The sequence below is a fragment of the Zalophus californianus genome, chromosome 12 (genome assembly GCF_009762305.2).
Source record: "Zalophus californianus isolate mZalCal1 chromosome 12, mZalCal1.pri.v2, whole genome shotgun sequence".
NCBI lineage: Eukaryota > Metazoa > Chordata > Mammalia > Carnivora > Otariidae > Zalophus > Zalophus californianus.
Window position 1 is genome coordinate 14,044,762 of NC_045606.1, and position 17,348 is coordinate 14,062,109.

Consider the following 17,348-nt stretch of genomic DNA (forward strand, 5'->3'; position numbering starts at 1 on the left):
ATGGGGCTCGTGACTTTGCTAATATTTTCCCAGTGGGTCTGAATAACAAACAGAATGGGGAGACCTTGATGACTCGGTGCAGAAGTGGAGGGGTAGAGGATCACACATCATTTACACCTTTCAGAATCTAAAACTAGAGAAGAACTGGGCAATCCTCATGGAAATTCTACATGGGTCAAGTTTTATGAAGCTGTCTGCTTGCTTTCGAATAAATTAATTTTGATATTATCTTCAGCTCAAGATTTTAAAAGAGGGTCAGATACTTTCCCCCAAGCAAGCTTACCCTTTAAAGATATTTATTTCCATGATTTATAGAACCAAAGTAGACTTTAGCTTTGCTTGATAATAATTCACTCAACAAAATTCTAATTTCAGTAATTCATTATCTAAGCCCCACATTATTTCTATGACATACCTGCAAGGTTATAGAATTTGGACATCTTCAGGACACCTTTTTTTTTTTCCCCCCTCATGAGCTGCTGTGAAGTTCAGAGATTCCCAGTATTTCTTTGGAAATATTAAAGGCTATTTGGAGTTTTTGTGGCTGCTACTGACTCCTGGCTCATTAAAGCATTTTGATAACCAAATTGTCTACAATGGAAGAATCATTTCTGTGGGAGGACAGCTGTAAAGTAATACTGAGGAAGAACTGATGGCAGATGTTGATCCTCCGAGCTGGAGATGGTGATTCTGTTCATGGTAAGTATAAATGGGAATCATGATTTTAAACACCTGGTTTGGGGGTGCCTGGGTGGCTCAGTCGGTTAAGCGTCTGCCTTTGGCTCAGGTCATGATCTCAGGGTCCTGGGATCGAGCCCCGCCTCGGGCTCCCTGCTCAGCGGGGAGTCTGCTTCTCCCTGTCCCTCTCCCCCTGCTCATGCACTCTCTCTCTCTCTCTCAAATAAATAAAATCTTAAAAAAAAAATAAACACCTGGCTTGGGTTTGGGGTCTTCACATGATAGATAATCTTAGGCTATGATCTCTCTTATATTAACCTTATACAGCTTGTCTGAAACGTATGTATGTATGTATGCGTACAGGATGGATGATTAGTGTTTATGGGATTCCTTGGGATTTCATAATATTGAAATTTTAGGAAAAATGAACTATGAGTAAGTCACTCTGAGTAAATCAGTGACTACTCTGTTCAAGGTTCACACACACTAATGTAATTAATCTTCACAACAACCCCAAGTATAAATATTCTTATGCTCCTTTACTGATGAAGAAATTTGGTCTCAGAGAAGGAAATTCATCATGGCTCATAGGCAGTAAATGGGGTAGTACCAAAACCCAGTTCTTGCCCCTAAATCAGACTTCCCACAGTTAACCAAATGTGTATGTGTGGGATTTTTCATAGTACGGGCATATACTGAGGGGTAAGATCTTGTTTTCTGTCTTCCTTTTAGAAGCAATTTTAAATATGACTATGCCTCAGAAAGACACAGCACAATTTAAAGATAGCAGTCAAGATTTATTATAAAATCTCACCACAAAATTGTTTTTCTTTTTTAAATATGAGGTTTTAGAGGGTTTTGTTCTTCTACTTCATCTGGAAATATTACTTAGGAAAGGTAAGTCAATTAATGGAAATTTATCAAATGTTGTTACCATTTTGATTAAAAAATTTCCTTTCTCAACAAGCATCTTGTTTTAAGAAATTAAAGACCAGCATTGTCAGTCTTGAATTGTCAATGGCCTGAAAACTTTCTGGCCCCCCAAATAGGTCTGACACTCCTACACAACCTCCTACCCCTTCGCTGTCCACAGAGGAATCTTTGCTGGAGCACAGTATCATATACCTGTTTCAAAGAAGTTTCCCAGTTAAAAAAAAAAAAAAAAAGCAAATTCTCAATTTCCTAACTGACTGAGAGACAAATCAGATAGATTCTGGGGACTTCATTTCTGGAGATTAATGTACTATCCTGACAAAGCTGGGCTTTTCACACTCTTACAATATACAATCCCTAAAAATGTATCCATTTTGATCTAGTAGCACAAATTGCCCAGGTCCCTAGACTAAATTATTGATACTACAATTAGCACCTCTTATCTCTTCTTGGGGAACTCAGTGAAATAACTCTCCTATAGCTGAGCCAAGAAATGAGAAAGGATAAAAGGGCTTTTTGTTGTGTTTTTTTGTTTGTTTTCCCTTATCCTTCTGGCTCCATAGAAGTGGTTTCAAATGTAGGTGCTGCCATGCCCTTGAAGGGCATAAGTGCTCCAAAGAGTGATGCTGGTTTTCCATGGAAACATGGCGTGGAGAGAGTGAGGAAACAGCTCAAATATGCCCTGGCTAAGTGAGGAGGGGATGAAGCGGGGCAGGTATGTCTCCTTTCTGTCAACAGAAGGAATTTGAGACAGAATCACCAAAAATTGATAAAGAACCCTACAGTCTGCCAAGTTTGGGGACCCCTTCTTGATCCAGTTGGAGAAATAAGAAAGAACATCATTATTATTATTGTCCAAACAATATGGTGTATGTGCTGTACATTGTTGAGAAGAGTTACATTTGATGTCTTTGTCAAACCAGTGTTGATTCTCAATAGGAATGACTGATGATTTCCTATCATTTATTAATTTGGTTAATTCACCAACTATTAATGGAGGTGCTTCTAGGAGGGCAGTATTGTGTGGTGGGCAGAGACAGATTACCAGCGTTCAAATCCCCCAGCAGCCACTTACTAGCTATATGACCCTAAGTGAGTGATTTTGCTCTCCATACCTCAGTTTCCCCAGATACAAAACAGGGGTGAGAACTAGAACCCCACAGTGTGATGTGAAGACTAAATAAGTTCATACCTATAAAGGGTGTATGTATGCCTACATGTGTCTGGGGCATCATAAAATGGTAGAAATCATTGTTTTCACTATGCCGGCAGGCCCAGTGCAAGGTGCTTTCATGTTCATGTCTGTTTGGTAGGACAAATATACCAGCTAGAGATATACTGCCCATCTCATCGCCTCCTACCTGGCTTGCGTAGTAGCCCCTATCCGATCTTTGCCTCACCGAACACTCTTGTTCCAGACCCAGACTCAACTTTCTAAAGCTTTGCTTTTACCATGTCATGATACAAAAAGAAAAACAAATTAAAACCGTCTCATTAGACACTTTACCAAGGAAAATAAATGGAAGGTGAAGAAGCACATGAAAATGTGCTCAATATTCTTAGTCTTTAGAGAAATGAAAATTAAGGCCACAGTGAGACCCCACTAGACACCTGTCAATAGCTAAACTGAAAAAAGAAAAAAGAAAAAAAAATAAACCCAAATTGACCATTCCAAATGCTATAAAGATGTGGAATAATTGGGTCCCTCACACACTGCTGATGGGGATTATAAAATAGTAAAGCCATTTTAGAGGATAATTTAGCACTTTCTTATACAGTGAAATATATACTTGCCATATGACCCAGTGGTCTCATTCCTAAATATTTACCAAAGAGAAATGAACACTTATGTTCCTAGAAAAACTTGTATGCAAATGTTTGTAGTGGCTTTATTTATAATTGCCAGGAAACAAGAAACCATCCAAATACTTTTCAACTGGTAAATGGGTACCCAAACTGTGGTATATCCATATAATAAAACCCCATTCAAACAAAAAGGAACCACTGCTATACACAGCATGGGTGAATCTCAGAGGTATGTTCTAAATGAAAGAAGCCACACTCAAAAGACCACATATGACATGCAGAAAACGTCGAAATTATCGGGACAGAAAACAGAGCAGTAGTTGCCAGGGGCTGGGGGCCAGGGAGGAGTTAATTACAAATGGACATGAAGGAAAGTTCTGGAAACTATTCTCTACCTTGACTGTGGTAGTAGTTACCCTGGCTGGATGCATTTGTCAAAATTTGTGGAATATATACTAGAAAGGGTGAATTTTACTTTATGTAAAGTATAGCTCAATAAACTTGACCAAAAACCAGTTCTTTCTCATTACCAATAGAATAAAAGCTATTCCAATGGGCCGAGGGTTAAAATCTACTCTTCCAGATTGATCCTTAGTTGTTGTCCCCCACCTGAGTCTTCCTCTCTTCAGTCTGTCCTCCTTGTCATAACACATGTTTTATGTGTTTCTACTTCCCTACGTTGGAAGGGGACCCTACATTTGGTCCCAACAAATAAAATGACTTCACCAGCCCTTGAGCCATACCAAACCATCCAAGTTCAGGCCATATGCTATGATCTCAGTGGTCTCTTCCTGCTCACACCAACCCCCAGTGACATCTCCAGAAAATTCACTTGGCATTTATTCTTTGGATCGCTCATTTGGTTTTTTGTTTGTTTGTTTTTTACCTTGATGCCATTAGTTTCCCTTTTGTTCATTTATTATTTTATTTATTGATCAGATATTTATTAAACAGGTATTTAATACAGGGGTGATCACTACTGGTTGATCATTATGATCAATCTATTCCTATGTAAACCAATTCCTTTGCTTCCTTCTGTGTAAGACCATCCTGTTTTTGTTTCAGGAGGATAACCATCCCTCCTAAATTATCTACGACAGCAGGGGTCCCAGACCTCTTGCCAGTGATAGATTAAGGGTGGGCATGTGACCTAATTCTGGTCAATAAGAAATGAGACAAAGTCGGCTGGAATCTTCTGGAAATGGGGACACCTGGAAACGCTACAACTATTTTGCAACAACAGGTGAGTCAGCTGCGAGAAAGCCAATATGCCAAAGACAATGGAGCACAACGTGCAAGAACACTGGGTCTTTGATGAGCCTCTTGAGCCCTAAATGAGCCAATACAGATGCTGTCTACCTCTCTAATTCTTATTACATGTAATTTTCCATATGGCTGAAAGTATCTTACCCGTTATTTACAAGAGTCATGAAATAACATAAACATCATTAGTCTCTATTTATCAAAGAAACTATTGCTGCCTCAATAACAGATCTAGCATGAAAATAACCGTTCATTCATTCATTCAACAATACTTTTTGAGCACCTACTTTGTGCCAAGCACTGTTTTAGATACTGGGGATGCCACAGTACACAAAACAAAGTCGTGTTTTCAAACAACTGTTTTGTAAGCTTCCTCACATCTGTCGATCCTTAAGTCATGGCATATGTAGGATTTTGAAGTAATTGGTAGGAACTGGTTTCTGGCCTTCCAAAATTGAGACCACCAGAAATTCACAGAACTAGGAAAATGTGAGAAATTCATTTCAATCTACAAGATCCCTTCAATTCACAAGTGAGGAAGCTGGGGCACAAAGAGTTTAAGTGGCTCGTCCAAGACTGCCCAGCTAGTAGTGTTAGAAGCCAGAGCAGGATTTGGTCCCCAGAGCCAAATACCTCAGTACCCTTTCCGCTAAAGCAGGGACCTCTTCTTTTGATTACTTCTAGGTATGTCCTGACAATCTTTGTGCGGGATCATTTCTGCAATTTGCTTCTCTGGGGAATTTTTCTTTCCCTTGTTCTGACTTGGGGGAATTTCCCTGCTCACTACCCGAGCAAGCAGAGATGTCAGGGACTGTGGAGCCCTTTCAGTGGAATGCTTCAAATACACACAGCACAGCAGGAATACTGGAAATGGTGAGGTTTTAAAACTCAGGCGGAATCAGCACTAGATAAAACCCTTTGCCTAGTCCTTCAGAGAAACCCTCCTACCCTGTTCAAGGACACTTAGCAATTTCTGTCTTAGTGGAAGAAGTCACCACTTTGAGATGTGGTTGAAAACAGCCTCTCTTAAGAGAGTGCCATTTGTGAAATTTTCCTGGTGATAATTCAGGGCTTTGCCCCTCTATGAGCTTTCTACCTCTCTCCCATCAAGCTTGGTCCAAGGAAAGTTTATAGGCTATGGTCACTGGAGATTGGGATCATGATGGTTTTCACAGCTGGTATCAACTAGCTCTGTGGCAAACAACAGTTACAAGCTTTCCTGGAATGGGAGCAGAGACCACAATTAGTATTATTATTTTGTGTTGGGTGTTTGCATGGTGCTCCTTAGGTGTTACTTTATTTCATTCTCCTAAACTCCATGAAGCAGCTAAAAGCCCACAATCCCTTACATGAAACCCTTGTGGCAGATGTTTTAGAATTCAGAATTTTTTATAGTTTAAAAAGTTATTATGGAAAATACGCACTATACATCACTTAACAGTCTCAGTATGATCTAGGGCAGAATTCCATAATCAAACACATCAATGTTTCTGTAACAAAACCTATTTACTCTTCATACTAAGCGGAATTGTAAGAACTCCAAATATCCTGATACTAGTTCAGCTCAGTTTTGCTGCCATGTGAATTATGAAAACACTTTTGCTTTTCAGAGATGTTTGGGATTTTGGAATTGCAGATGAAGATATTTAGGGCTATACAACTATTTGGCCATGTCACAGCAGAGGAAACTGAGGTTGCCTCAAGTTCCATAACTCGGGGGGAGGGGCGGTCAGACATCAGACCCGACAGCCTTCACTCAGAGCGTTCTCCCCTCTCTGCTTTATCGCTCTCCTGTCGCCTGCCTATTCGGTCTCATTGCATTCAGATACAACATACAAAGTACAGGAAGTGCACTAATTCTAAACATGCAGCTCAACAAAGACTTGCCTACATCACTACCGTCCTGAGCTAAGTGATCAAGGTATTTAGCAGAAGGTTTCCCTTGCACCCCCTTCCAGGGACCTCCCTTTCCTCCATGACTCTGACTTGTGTCACCATGAGTTAGTTTTGCACGTTCTACAACTTTATGAAGGTCGCGGAACTCAATGTGCTCCTTTACACCAAGCGCCCTCTGCCGGATCCATGTTTCTGTGTGTAGCACTAGTTCATCCTTTTCACTGCTGTGTGCTATGTCCCTGTACCAGTGTCTCATGATGTACTCATCCGCTTCTCTCCTGACGCACATTTCAGTCCGTTCCAATTTGGAGCCAGAGTCTTAACTATCGGACCTTCCTGCCACCAACTGCCACCATCCAGAACATCTAATAACTCCAGAGAACTTTTTCTGTAAAGAGCCCGAATAGTAGATACTTTTGGTTTTGCAAGCCACGTAATCTTTATTACAACCCCTCAGCTCTGACATTATAGCCCGAAAGCAGCCACAGACAATCTGTAAACGAACAGGCGTGGTTCTGTGCCAATAAAGCTTTATTTAGAGACGCGGTTGACGGATCGTTGGGCCCCGCCCTGCTCTGCGGTGGCTGACTCTGCCTCCCGGTTAAGGAAGGCAAGCGAACAGGCACAGAAGGAACGGTACCACGTGCCAGGTGGAGCCTGTCCTCGTACACATACTGTCTTGTTTCCTCTCCACAACAACCCACTCAGGCGAAGACCACCTCCGTGCCCATTTCACAGATGCCCAAACTGAGTTCCGAGAGGCCAAATCTGCGGCTAGTGATCTGAATGCCGTGCTTTTCCCCCTGCATTCAGGGATCCTCAGCTGAAGCTCAGAGCCTCTGTATCATGCAGACCTCTGCGTGTCCCCGGGCGTGCATTTTTCTATGGAGAAGATCCATAGCTTTCCTTAGCATCTCAAAGACTTTGCGATCCAAAGAGCAGGAAGAAACAAGGACTAGGGACAGTTTTGTTAACACAAGGAAGGGAGAAAACCAAGGGGCTTGTTGCCTTCTATCTAGTCAAGGTGTTTTCTCAGTGGCCAGAAGGGATGTTCCATTTAAATTCTGTGTCCATACAGGGACGTTGTTTTTTTTATATATATATAAAACAATAAGTGAGTTTTCAGTGGAGAGGCATCTCCCCTTTTATGCGAGCACCTCCTGCCAGGCAAACTGAGCCGAGCCGTATTTACATGCAAATAAGGGTGTCAGGTTGAAACCCACTGAAGAACAGTGGTCCTATATAAATAAGAACGCTGGGGCCTCTGTCTATATTTACATCTTTATTTTTATTATTATTTTTTCTTTTGCTTCCAACTGTTTTTATTCGAGCACTTCTAAAACTCTAGGAAAATCCTCTATCTTCCTAAACTATTGCATACTTTTCATAATTTTTTTTCCAGAGTAGACATTTACATCTTTAAATAAGCGCCTGTAACCCTCATCTGTCTGCCTGAGTTCCCTTCAGCCAAGCTCACTCCTAGACTGAAGAACAGGGAGACAAGCAATTGTGTAATTGTGAGCTGTATTTCATGGCCACAATTCCTTTGAGAAAGGCCCTAATTAGTCTAAGCCGTGTTTAATGTAAATCAAGTTTCACTTTCAAAATTCCAAGGGCCCCATTCTGACAGAATGTAGATTTTTTTATGCTCCGCATAAAACACGGGTGCTAGTAAAACACGGTAATGACAGGCGGGGAAGAGCAGAAATCAATACATGAAAAGTCACTGAAATTAGGTAGGCCTGACCTCCTGGAACTGCCTCAGAAAATCATCCTTGAAAAAAAAGACTCTCAAAGGGAGACTTTGGTTTTGTTGTTGTTGTTTGTTTTTTTCCTTTTGTTGTTTTTTTATTGTATTTAAATTCATTAATTAATATATAGTGTGTTATTAGTTTCAGAGGTAGAGTTCGGTGATTCATCAGTTGTATATAACACCCAGTGCTCATTATATCATGTGCCCTTCCTAATGCCCATCACCCAGTTACCCCATCCCCCTACCACGTCCCCTCCAGCAACCCTCAGTTTGTTTTCTATAGTTAAGAGTCTCTTATGGTTTGTCTCCCTCTCTGATTTGTTTTTCTTGCTCTCCCTTCACAGATGCCCACCTTCTTTCTCCAGCTTAATTCAAACTTCTCAACATGTTGGTTCTGACTCATGACAGCATTCACAGTAAGGTAACAAAAGGAAAATATTGTAACACTTCCCCTAGTGAGAAGGGTGGCTCCCCAGAACCCTTAAAACACTGTGGAGATTCCCGGCGTCCCGATTTATTTCACAATGTAATTCAATTATTGAAAATAGCATCTTTATATCTTCCAACTTTTTCTTATAGACCAAATCAGAAAAGCCAGATCCTTTCTGAGTGTTTGATAGCATGTGGTTAGCAGGGTTATAAAAAATAATAATAATAAAGGGTACTTACAGATTTAGTATAAACTACGATTAATTTTTATTAAGAGGATACATTTATACATCATAAACCGACAATTTATTTGAAGATCTTTTTTTTTTCTCCCCTGTGAGTTGGGTACTTCCCCTGGGTACAGAATGCAGAATTGTATATGAGATATTTGAGTGTCTAAAACGATGTATGATAAATGAAGTAGCATGCTACTTATACGCTTATCATGTTCCCTGACTAGCAACAGGTTCAGCAAAGGGCACAGCCAGTAAATGAAATTTTCCACCAGGACAATATATCATCATAAGAAATAGATGCGCTGGAGACTTACAAGCTTGCTCAAGATGCGGACAAGGTGTGAAATGGTAAAAAATGAAAAGCGGAAGCATCATAGAGTAAATTTCAAATTCAGCTGCATATTGGTCAGGGCTGATGCTTTAATTGTTTCAAACCCCAGGAATAAGGGGGAAAATGCAAATGCCATCTGAAGGTGGAAATAAGTTTCCACTATTACTGAATTTATAAATTATTTTTATCATAGGCACCACTGAAGCAGAGAAAAGTAAGGGGTGTGGAAATGTATGTGACTGCCACGGTATTAATTTGAGGGAGAGAGAGACACTTCAGTTATATTTGAGGAGTCTTCACCATGTTTAACCTTGAGCGAATCCCTTAGTCTTTCTGCACCTCGATTTCTTAACTTGCTAAACAGAAGGTGGGGACAAATAATTTCTAAAGGCTCTCCCACTTAACAAAAGCTCTGTGGTTCTCAGATGAAGCATCGGATAAGATCTTTGAGCACGCAAAAGGAAATGGTCAGTACAGTCACTGCATTTGCCTGGGGTAAAAGATTTATTGAGGGAAGTTCCAGAAAAAGCAGATGCTCCTGTCCAGTATTTCATTTCAATAATGATCATTATCTCAGGAGTTAATCCCCTCTTCTGGCTCCCAAGTCGTCAAAGGATACTCTTATTGGTGATCCAAGAGGGACAGGCTCATCTTCCCTCATGTAAGGTCAGCTGCATCAGGGAACACCAAGGCCCTCTGTTGATAGGCACCATGCATACAATTTCCCTTTGCTAGCTACTTCTGGTGACAGTGCAAAGTGACAGTTTGCAAGGGTGAATTACCTGCAGCATAGTGTCAATAGGTATAAATTACAATAGACCCAGGTGACAGCTATTCTAAGAAAGGGCTCCCTGTATGTTAAAAAGCTCAGTGGAGACAATGCAAGGGGAATAAAGGGCTAAAACTAATCTGATCTAGACTGAGGTCTTGTCAACACCGAAGACCTCCAAGAGGAGACAGGCTGCAACTTTGACTCCTGGGGGAGAAAACCCAGAGAACTGGAAGGAGGAAGGAGGAAGAAGGAAGGGCAGTGTGGCAGAGTGGTTAAGACAGGGAGTCTTTGTTGTGTGTGTGTGTGTGTGTGTGTGTGTGTGTGTGTGTGTGTGTGTGTGTAACCTCTGCGCCCAACATGGAGCTCAAACCACAACCCCGAGATCAAGAGTTGTGTGCTCTATCAATCGAGCCAGCCAGGCGCCCTGAGACCTTGGTTTTGAATCTCAGCACCACCACTTACTGTGTGACCTTGAACAACTAAGATGACAATAACTACCTCGCAAATCATGATGTGTATAAATGAGATAATAGATGGAAAGTCGTGCGCGTAGTACCTGATACTTGGGAGCTATTTTTATTACCGATCTGCCTAGATACATCTAATACACTGCTTTTGTCGCTACCTTTATCTTTTATAAAAACGAGTGGCTATAGACCCGGGTTGGATAAAGGTAGGCTGCTAAGAGAGGTGAGCATGTGAGCAGTAGGTATGTATACAGTGAGGAAAGGGAAAGGTGGTATAATATTAATTAGGAAGGTAAGGGTAGCAATCATAGAATGTGAGAGGTTGAACCAGAATCACCACCTTGGTGGTATAGAGTGTAACATCAAAAGGAGAGCAGAGTAGGGATCTACAAGGCATCAGAAATGCAGGAACTAAAAAAAGGAAGATAGATGTTTTTGTTGGATTAGCATGAAAGGATAGGTTTCTGAACACAGCGAGAAAGCCAAGCCCAGGGAGTAATGCGCAAGACAGCTTATATTCACTTAGCAGTCTGGCAAAAAAAAAAAAAAAAAGTTATTTTGTTGGCTGATGCCTTATCTGGATAGTTTTAACTCTGGAAAAAAATGCTGTGTAACAGAAGTAGATGGGACCAATGGCCTTAATGATGCATAGAAAATGCAATGTGTTGGCAAGAAAATTGACATTAGTAGAGAACAAATTTCTTGATAAGTCTCGATTAAATAGTAGTTTTGCTCGTGCGAAAAAACGGTGAGTGGATTGCAACCAAAGATGTTTTGCAACGAGAGAGAGGTTGTGTATGAGGCAGCCAATAGACAAGCCAGAACACAAAGAAAAGAGAGTTTCCAAAGCATCACACTGTGATCTCATTCCTTTACTGTTGGCTTCCTTCCCAGAGATGAACACACAGCAACGTTGCTGCATTTTGTGTTCACCTGAAAATATCACTAAATCTAATAACTGATGGAAATGAATCTTCTGCACATCAAAACTCCTAGAGGCAAAGGCTTCGGAGGACCCAGGCTATAGTATCGCACAACAGCAGGGGGCACCATTTACACTGTGTTCTACGGGATGAGGGGCCTTCATTGGAACACAGTGAGCACGGTGCTCGCTGATGAGAGGCCCACAAAATATTCCCATTCAGACTCTTTCCTCCCTCAATAATCTAATTTTAATCGTGAGGAATCCTGAGAGTACCACGCTATTTGATATTCGAGCGAACCAATTTCATCATTAAAAGGGAGGCATATGCTTTGTCCAACAGAAATTACAACATCCTTGGATTACTTTCCACAGGGTGGAGCTCCCATGGCGCTGTATGCTTAGCATACCCAAAAGATGCAGTTTCCATAAAATTTATACCCAAACAAGCAGAACAGGAGGCCCACATTATATGGGTAGTGGAACATTAAAGATTCAACACTGCCTTTTCTCTGCGCTGAATACCATTTAATGAAAAGTCTCCGAGGAAATATCCACATGCCCTGATTTCACAACTGGGAGCCAGGAAAACACAAGAGGGGGACAACTGAGCAGATGGATTGATATAATTAAAGTTATCGGGTTTTATGTGTTTTTTCAAGACCCAGCTATGCAGGAGAAAATGAGTCATCAAGAGGTTCAGTAATGTGACCATACTGTGTGGGGTGATACTCACTTGTTCTCTTTCTTCTGGGGGATTGACTCATGTTCGCAGAACCCTGGCCACTGGCTTTTGTAGTGTGGTCACATGGAGGGGGGCAGAAGGAACAAAGAGCCCCAGGTCCTCAGCCTATAACCCAGCTCATCATCCAACCCTTGGACACGCTTTTGTCTCCATGTAATCAGGGAAGGGCAAGGATCATCCTTGGGACAGACCCTTCCTACAACCCCCGAGAATGAGAACAAATAGTGTGAGAAGCTTTGCAATCACAGATTTCTAAAAATAAGTATTACATTGCTGACAATATTGGCAACTCAATTAGGAAGAGCGTTAATGATAATTTTGAGAAAAACTGAATGCTAATTGAGATTGGATACTGCTTAATATGAATACATTTTGGGTAAGACAGAGGAGACCACCATTTATCTAGTTCTCATTCTGTCTCCATAGTCTATTTTTGTTTGTTTGTTTGTTTCTTTTGAGAGATAGAGAGAGAGAACATGTGCGTGCATGCGCACATGCCCATAAGTTTTGAGGGGGCAGAGGGAGAGGGAGAGAGAGAATCTTGAGCAGGCTCCAAGCTCAGCAAGGAGCCCAATGCAGGGCCCAATCCCTCAATCCTGAGAGCATGACCTGAGCCTAAATCAAGAGTCAGAGGCTTAACCAGCTGTCACCTAGGCGTCCCTATCTCCATATTCTATTAAATTATTTTGTAAATTGCCTGTTTATATATCTACTTTTCCTGCTAAACAACAGCTCTGTCTTATTTGTGTTAAAATATCACAACAGTGAGAACTGGGTGAGGTGCTGGGTAACTGGTATCTCCTGAGCACAGCATGGGGTAGTTAGTTAATAAAATGTCTGATGCATAAATGAATGAATCAATAGCACATCATTTGTAAGAAAACATCTTCGACATACGATAAGGTACAGTGTGATCCACAGTAAGCTAAAATATTGTTGCCAATAAGCTTCAAAGCTTAAAGACCAAAAAATTGTCCCCCAAAGAATGAAAATATTTACACGCAAGAGTCAAGAAAATTTGTAGCTGTTCCCAAGAGAGCACAAAACTTCATTTCATGGGCAAGTCCTCAGATTAATGCCATGGAAATTGGTGCCACACTAAAAGTTTCCTCCCTTTTTAGTACATATTTCATTTCAAGCAAATGGCATGAACTATACCTGCTTCTGATTTTAGCATATCATGGCAACATAAAATGATTGCTGCTGCAATAGTATTTGCTTGATATGTTGAGTTCAGTGAAATCATTGGTAGCAAGAAGTGAAAGGAAACCTACCAACAAATTCAGTGTGGGTTTATTGTGTTTAGATCTTAGAATTGTAATAATAGACTACTATTCGATTCATTCGATAGGTATTTGAGTACCTCCTATATGCTGGAGGAAGCTTATACATATTCTTATGAAATTGCATCTTTTCTATTTAGGAGTTCTCAACCTGGCGACCATGGTCAGAGTCTTAGAGACTCTCTTCTTGGTTTCTCAGTTTGGAAATGCAGAGTTTGTCTTCCTACCTGGTGGCCTCTACCATTCATCAAGAGTCAGCATTTTAATTTGATTTGGAATAGGAACTGGTAAGCAGCACTTGGTTCTTCTAGTCTAGAAACCTTTTTTCTCTTCTCTCCATGTTTTTTTCTGAAATCTTTGTAACCTATTTACCTGCATTTTGTGCTTGGAAAGTGGAACTTGCAGGCATCTAGTTAACATCTGAGCAACATGTTAACAATAGTCTTTATTCATATGGTAATCATAAAATCATACATTTTTATCTGCTTCTAAAATTGTTGAATATTTATACACTCCATGGCTATATTTGTATCAATTTGTGAAAGCGTCATAATGAGAAAATTTCAATGATAGCTATATACTTTGACTTTTCTATACAGAAGCAGCACAGAGAAAATTATAGACATCTTTATCTGTCGCTTGAAAATAATTTGTACTTGTCTTGAAAAGGTTAATAATTATTTATTTGTGGCATAATGTAGTAGACATTAATGGGGGCTTTGGGAACTGAAAAACATGGGTTCAAATTCCAGTTTACTTAATAGCTACTTGTATTAATCAGGGCACATCAATTGCTTCAAGAAACAGTCCCAGTTTCTTAATGGCTACATGCAATAGAAGTTTTTTTCTCTGTCACATTAAGGTCCTCTGAGGGGGAGGGGGAGCTCGGCTCCACACAGTCATTCAGGATCCAGGCCATTCCCCAGGACCCCTGGAGTCTTCTATGGATCCTCTGAATCTGGCCAGCAGCTGAGGGAAGAGAGATCACGCAAGGGATTACATGGGAGAGATTTTTAGGAGCCAGTCCACTTCACCCATTCCTTTGGCCAGGATCAGTCACAGAGCCCTGCCTAAGTGCAAGAAAGGATGGAAAATATGGTCCAGGAAGAAAAGGAAAGAGGGTTTGGTGGACACAGGACTAAATATCTCTGCTATACCACTCTATCTCTCACAAGCCAAAATTTCATCATATATAAAAGGGTAAAATTCTACAAATTTCATATAGAGTTGTGAGAGTTCAATAAGATGTTTGTAAAGCATGAAGTAAACGCCTGGCATATGGCAGGTGGTCAAAACATACTACTTCTTATCATGGCTGTTTTCCAGGAATTTGACTCCAAGACTGATTGAAATTTCTTATGACGCTAATCCCATTAAACTATGAAAGATACTGAAATAATTTTTCAATCAAACTACAATATTAAGACTCTTTTCTTATCTCGAATTCTAGCCAGAACACACTTTCACTTTGAGATCATAAATTCAATCACGTTTCTTTACCCTTTGTCATTTTTTTCCCCTCTAACATTAATTCTCTAACTCAGGGTTTCTCAATCTTAGCACAATTGATATTTTATGTCCGATAATTCTTCCTTGTGGGGGCTGTTCTGGGCATTATAGGATGTTGAGCAACATCCTTGGTCTCTATCCTCTGGATGTCCCACCCTCAGTGATAACAAAACTGGTTCCAGAAATTGCCAAATGTCTCCTGCTAGGGGTTAGGGGATCTCTCTCAGTAGAGGACCGTTGCTTTAATCCTTCATTCAGCATCTTCCTACTCTATTAGCACACTGACCTATTGTGGGGAGGTTTGAATTCTCATTCTAAAATTTGAGCATTGGGGGCGCCTGGGTGGCTCAGTTGTTAAACATCTGCCTTCGGCTCAGGTCATGATCCCAGAGTCCTGGGATCGAGCCCCGCATCGCAGCAGGAAGCCTGCTTCTCCCTCTCCCACTCCCCCTGCTTGTGTTCCTGCTCTTGCTGTCTCTCTCTTTCTCTGTCAAATAAATAAATAATAAATAAATAAATAAATAAATAAATAAATAAAATTTCAGCAATAATATTCATCAGACACACACAAAAAGCCACGTTAAGAATACTGACCAGTACTGATTGACATTCTTCCTTTGCTTATTTATTTTCAGAATGGCAGAAATGATTTGAATCAGTTCAGATACTTCTGTTGGACCCCTAAGAATTTCCTCCCTTTCTGGATTGACTTAGAAATTCTTCCATTGCTGTGGGAAGAAGAAATGCTGTATTAAGAGGTATGAGGTTGCTCCAGTTAATCAATTCAATTCATAGTTTTACTGAGCACCTACTGCTAGCTCAGCATACTGGGATTATGCAATCCAACCATGCCATCTTGAACTTTTTATAGAGCTTGTGGGAGCCATTTTAAATCTTCCAAACCAATGGCAGGTAAAGACTCTCCAAGTCACGGTAGCATTACAGTGGAAGGAGCAAGGGAGGAGTAGTCAGAGACTTCAAGTTCAAACTTAGACGGGACTGCTTCCTAGTTTTATTGTTGTGGGAAAATCCCCGAAGCATATATGTTCCTCAGTTAACTACTGTGCACAGTGAGGAGAATAATGCCCACTCACAGAGTGTCTGTGGGAGGGAAGCGAGATGAGTTTTGACAACACTTAGCATTTAGCATATGCTCAATAAATGTGAATCGGATCTGAATCGGAACACTGTCATTAACATCCTCACGATGTTTGCATTAACTCCCCCCTTCCCTCACCATGTCCAGGATCACATGGGCTGTTTAGGGCAAAGATTGCAAGGTAAATAGAGACATAACACAGCTCTCAGAATAACACCCACCTGCTTCCCTAACACATACACTTGGAAAGTGTGGATGTGGATGACATCTTTTGTGTAGATAGTATTTGGATCGTTGTGGAGAAAACTTTGATCAGCAGCAGGTCTTCATACGTCTTACGTATATCAGCTTACACAGTGAGTAATTCAATAAATCAATGATTATAGCAGGTCCTCAATATCTAATATCTCCTTAGTGAGGTCAATCAGGCCACAGGATGGGGATATAAGGCGAAGTTTTTTTTTCCCCCCTTCCAAAATAATTCCCAAACCCAGTTGACTGATGCCTGGCTTGTGATTTTGCTTTCTTCTAAGTATTTCTGGAAGCATTATGGGGAAATTATACCTCAAACATGCAAGTTCATTGGAACCTTTTCCAAGAGGAGGTTTGGTTTGGACCAGAAGAGAAGGCAGAAGCACCTACCGGCCTGGACAGTAGGAGGAGGTGAGGAGGGGAGAAAAAAAATGAGCATCACTGAAGAGAGCAAAGGAAAACGGAGGGCTCAGAAACAAACTTGGCCTGGTTCACGATTCGGCCTAGACAAGAGTTGGTTTTCATCTCTTAAAGATGGTGCACTGAAGTAGGCCTAGAGGGTCCCAAACAAAAGCCCTCCTGGTGTTCTGTCTCTCGAGGTCTTTATAGGTTCACAGGCAAATGTCAAGAGGGTTGCTGTCTTCCCACAAGAGCGACCAATCCCCCGGAAGCAGCGTACATCCAAGTCTCTCTTTCCCAAACAGGAACTGAGGGCAAGAATGGATCGCCTCACCCTACCACTCACCACTTTGTCGTCTGCGATAAGAGAGCTATCTGATCACCAGGGATGTTCTTGTGGTTAGGAAAAGATGGGGGCCGGGAGGGCTTCCCCAGGGTCTGTTTACCTCACTGACACTTTTGGCAGAGCCCAAAGACCCTCCCAGGACCGCGATGGCAAACTCATGCATGCGCCCAGAGGCCAGGGTCCCAGGTTTAACAGCTATTAATTAGGGTAATGATTCCCAGGGCTGCAA

General features: G+C 41.1%; 2 protein-coding genes across 3 annotated transcripts in view; both read right to left on the reverse strand.

Annotated features, from left to right (window-relative positions):
* LOC113911802 (protein disulfide-isomerase A3-like) overlaps positions 1-6,865 on the reverse strand; it is a 42,996-nt gene extending 36,131 nt beyond the window's left edge. Inside the window, 1 exon segment of the mRNA XM_035723380.1 lies at positions 6,568-6,865. Coding sequence (XP_035579273.1) covers positions 6,568-6,865 — 298 coding nt within the window.
* The window catches only part of POU6F2 (POU class 6 homeobox 2), a 494,308-nt gene that overhangs the window by 207,752 nt on the left and 269,208 nt on the right, over positions 1-17,348 (reverse strand). The window lies entirely within an intron of this gene.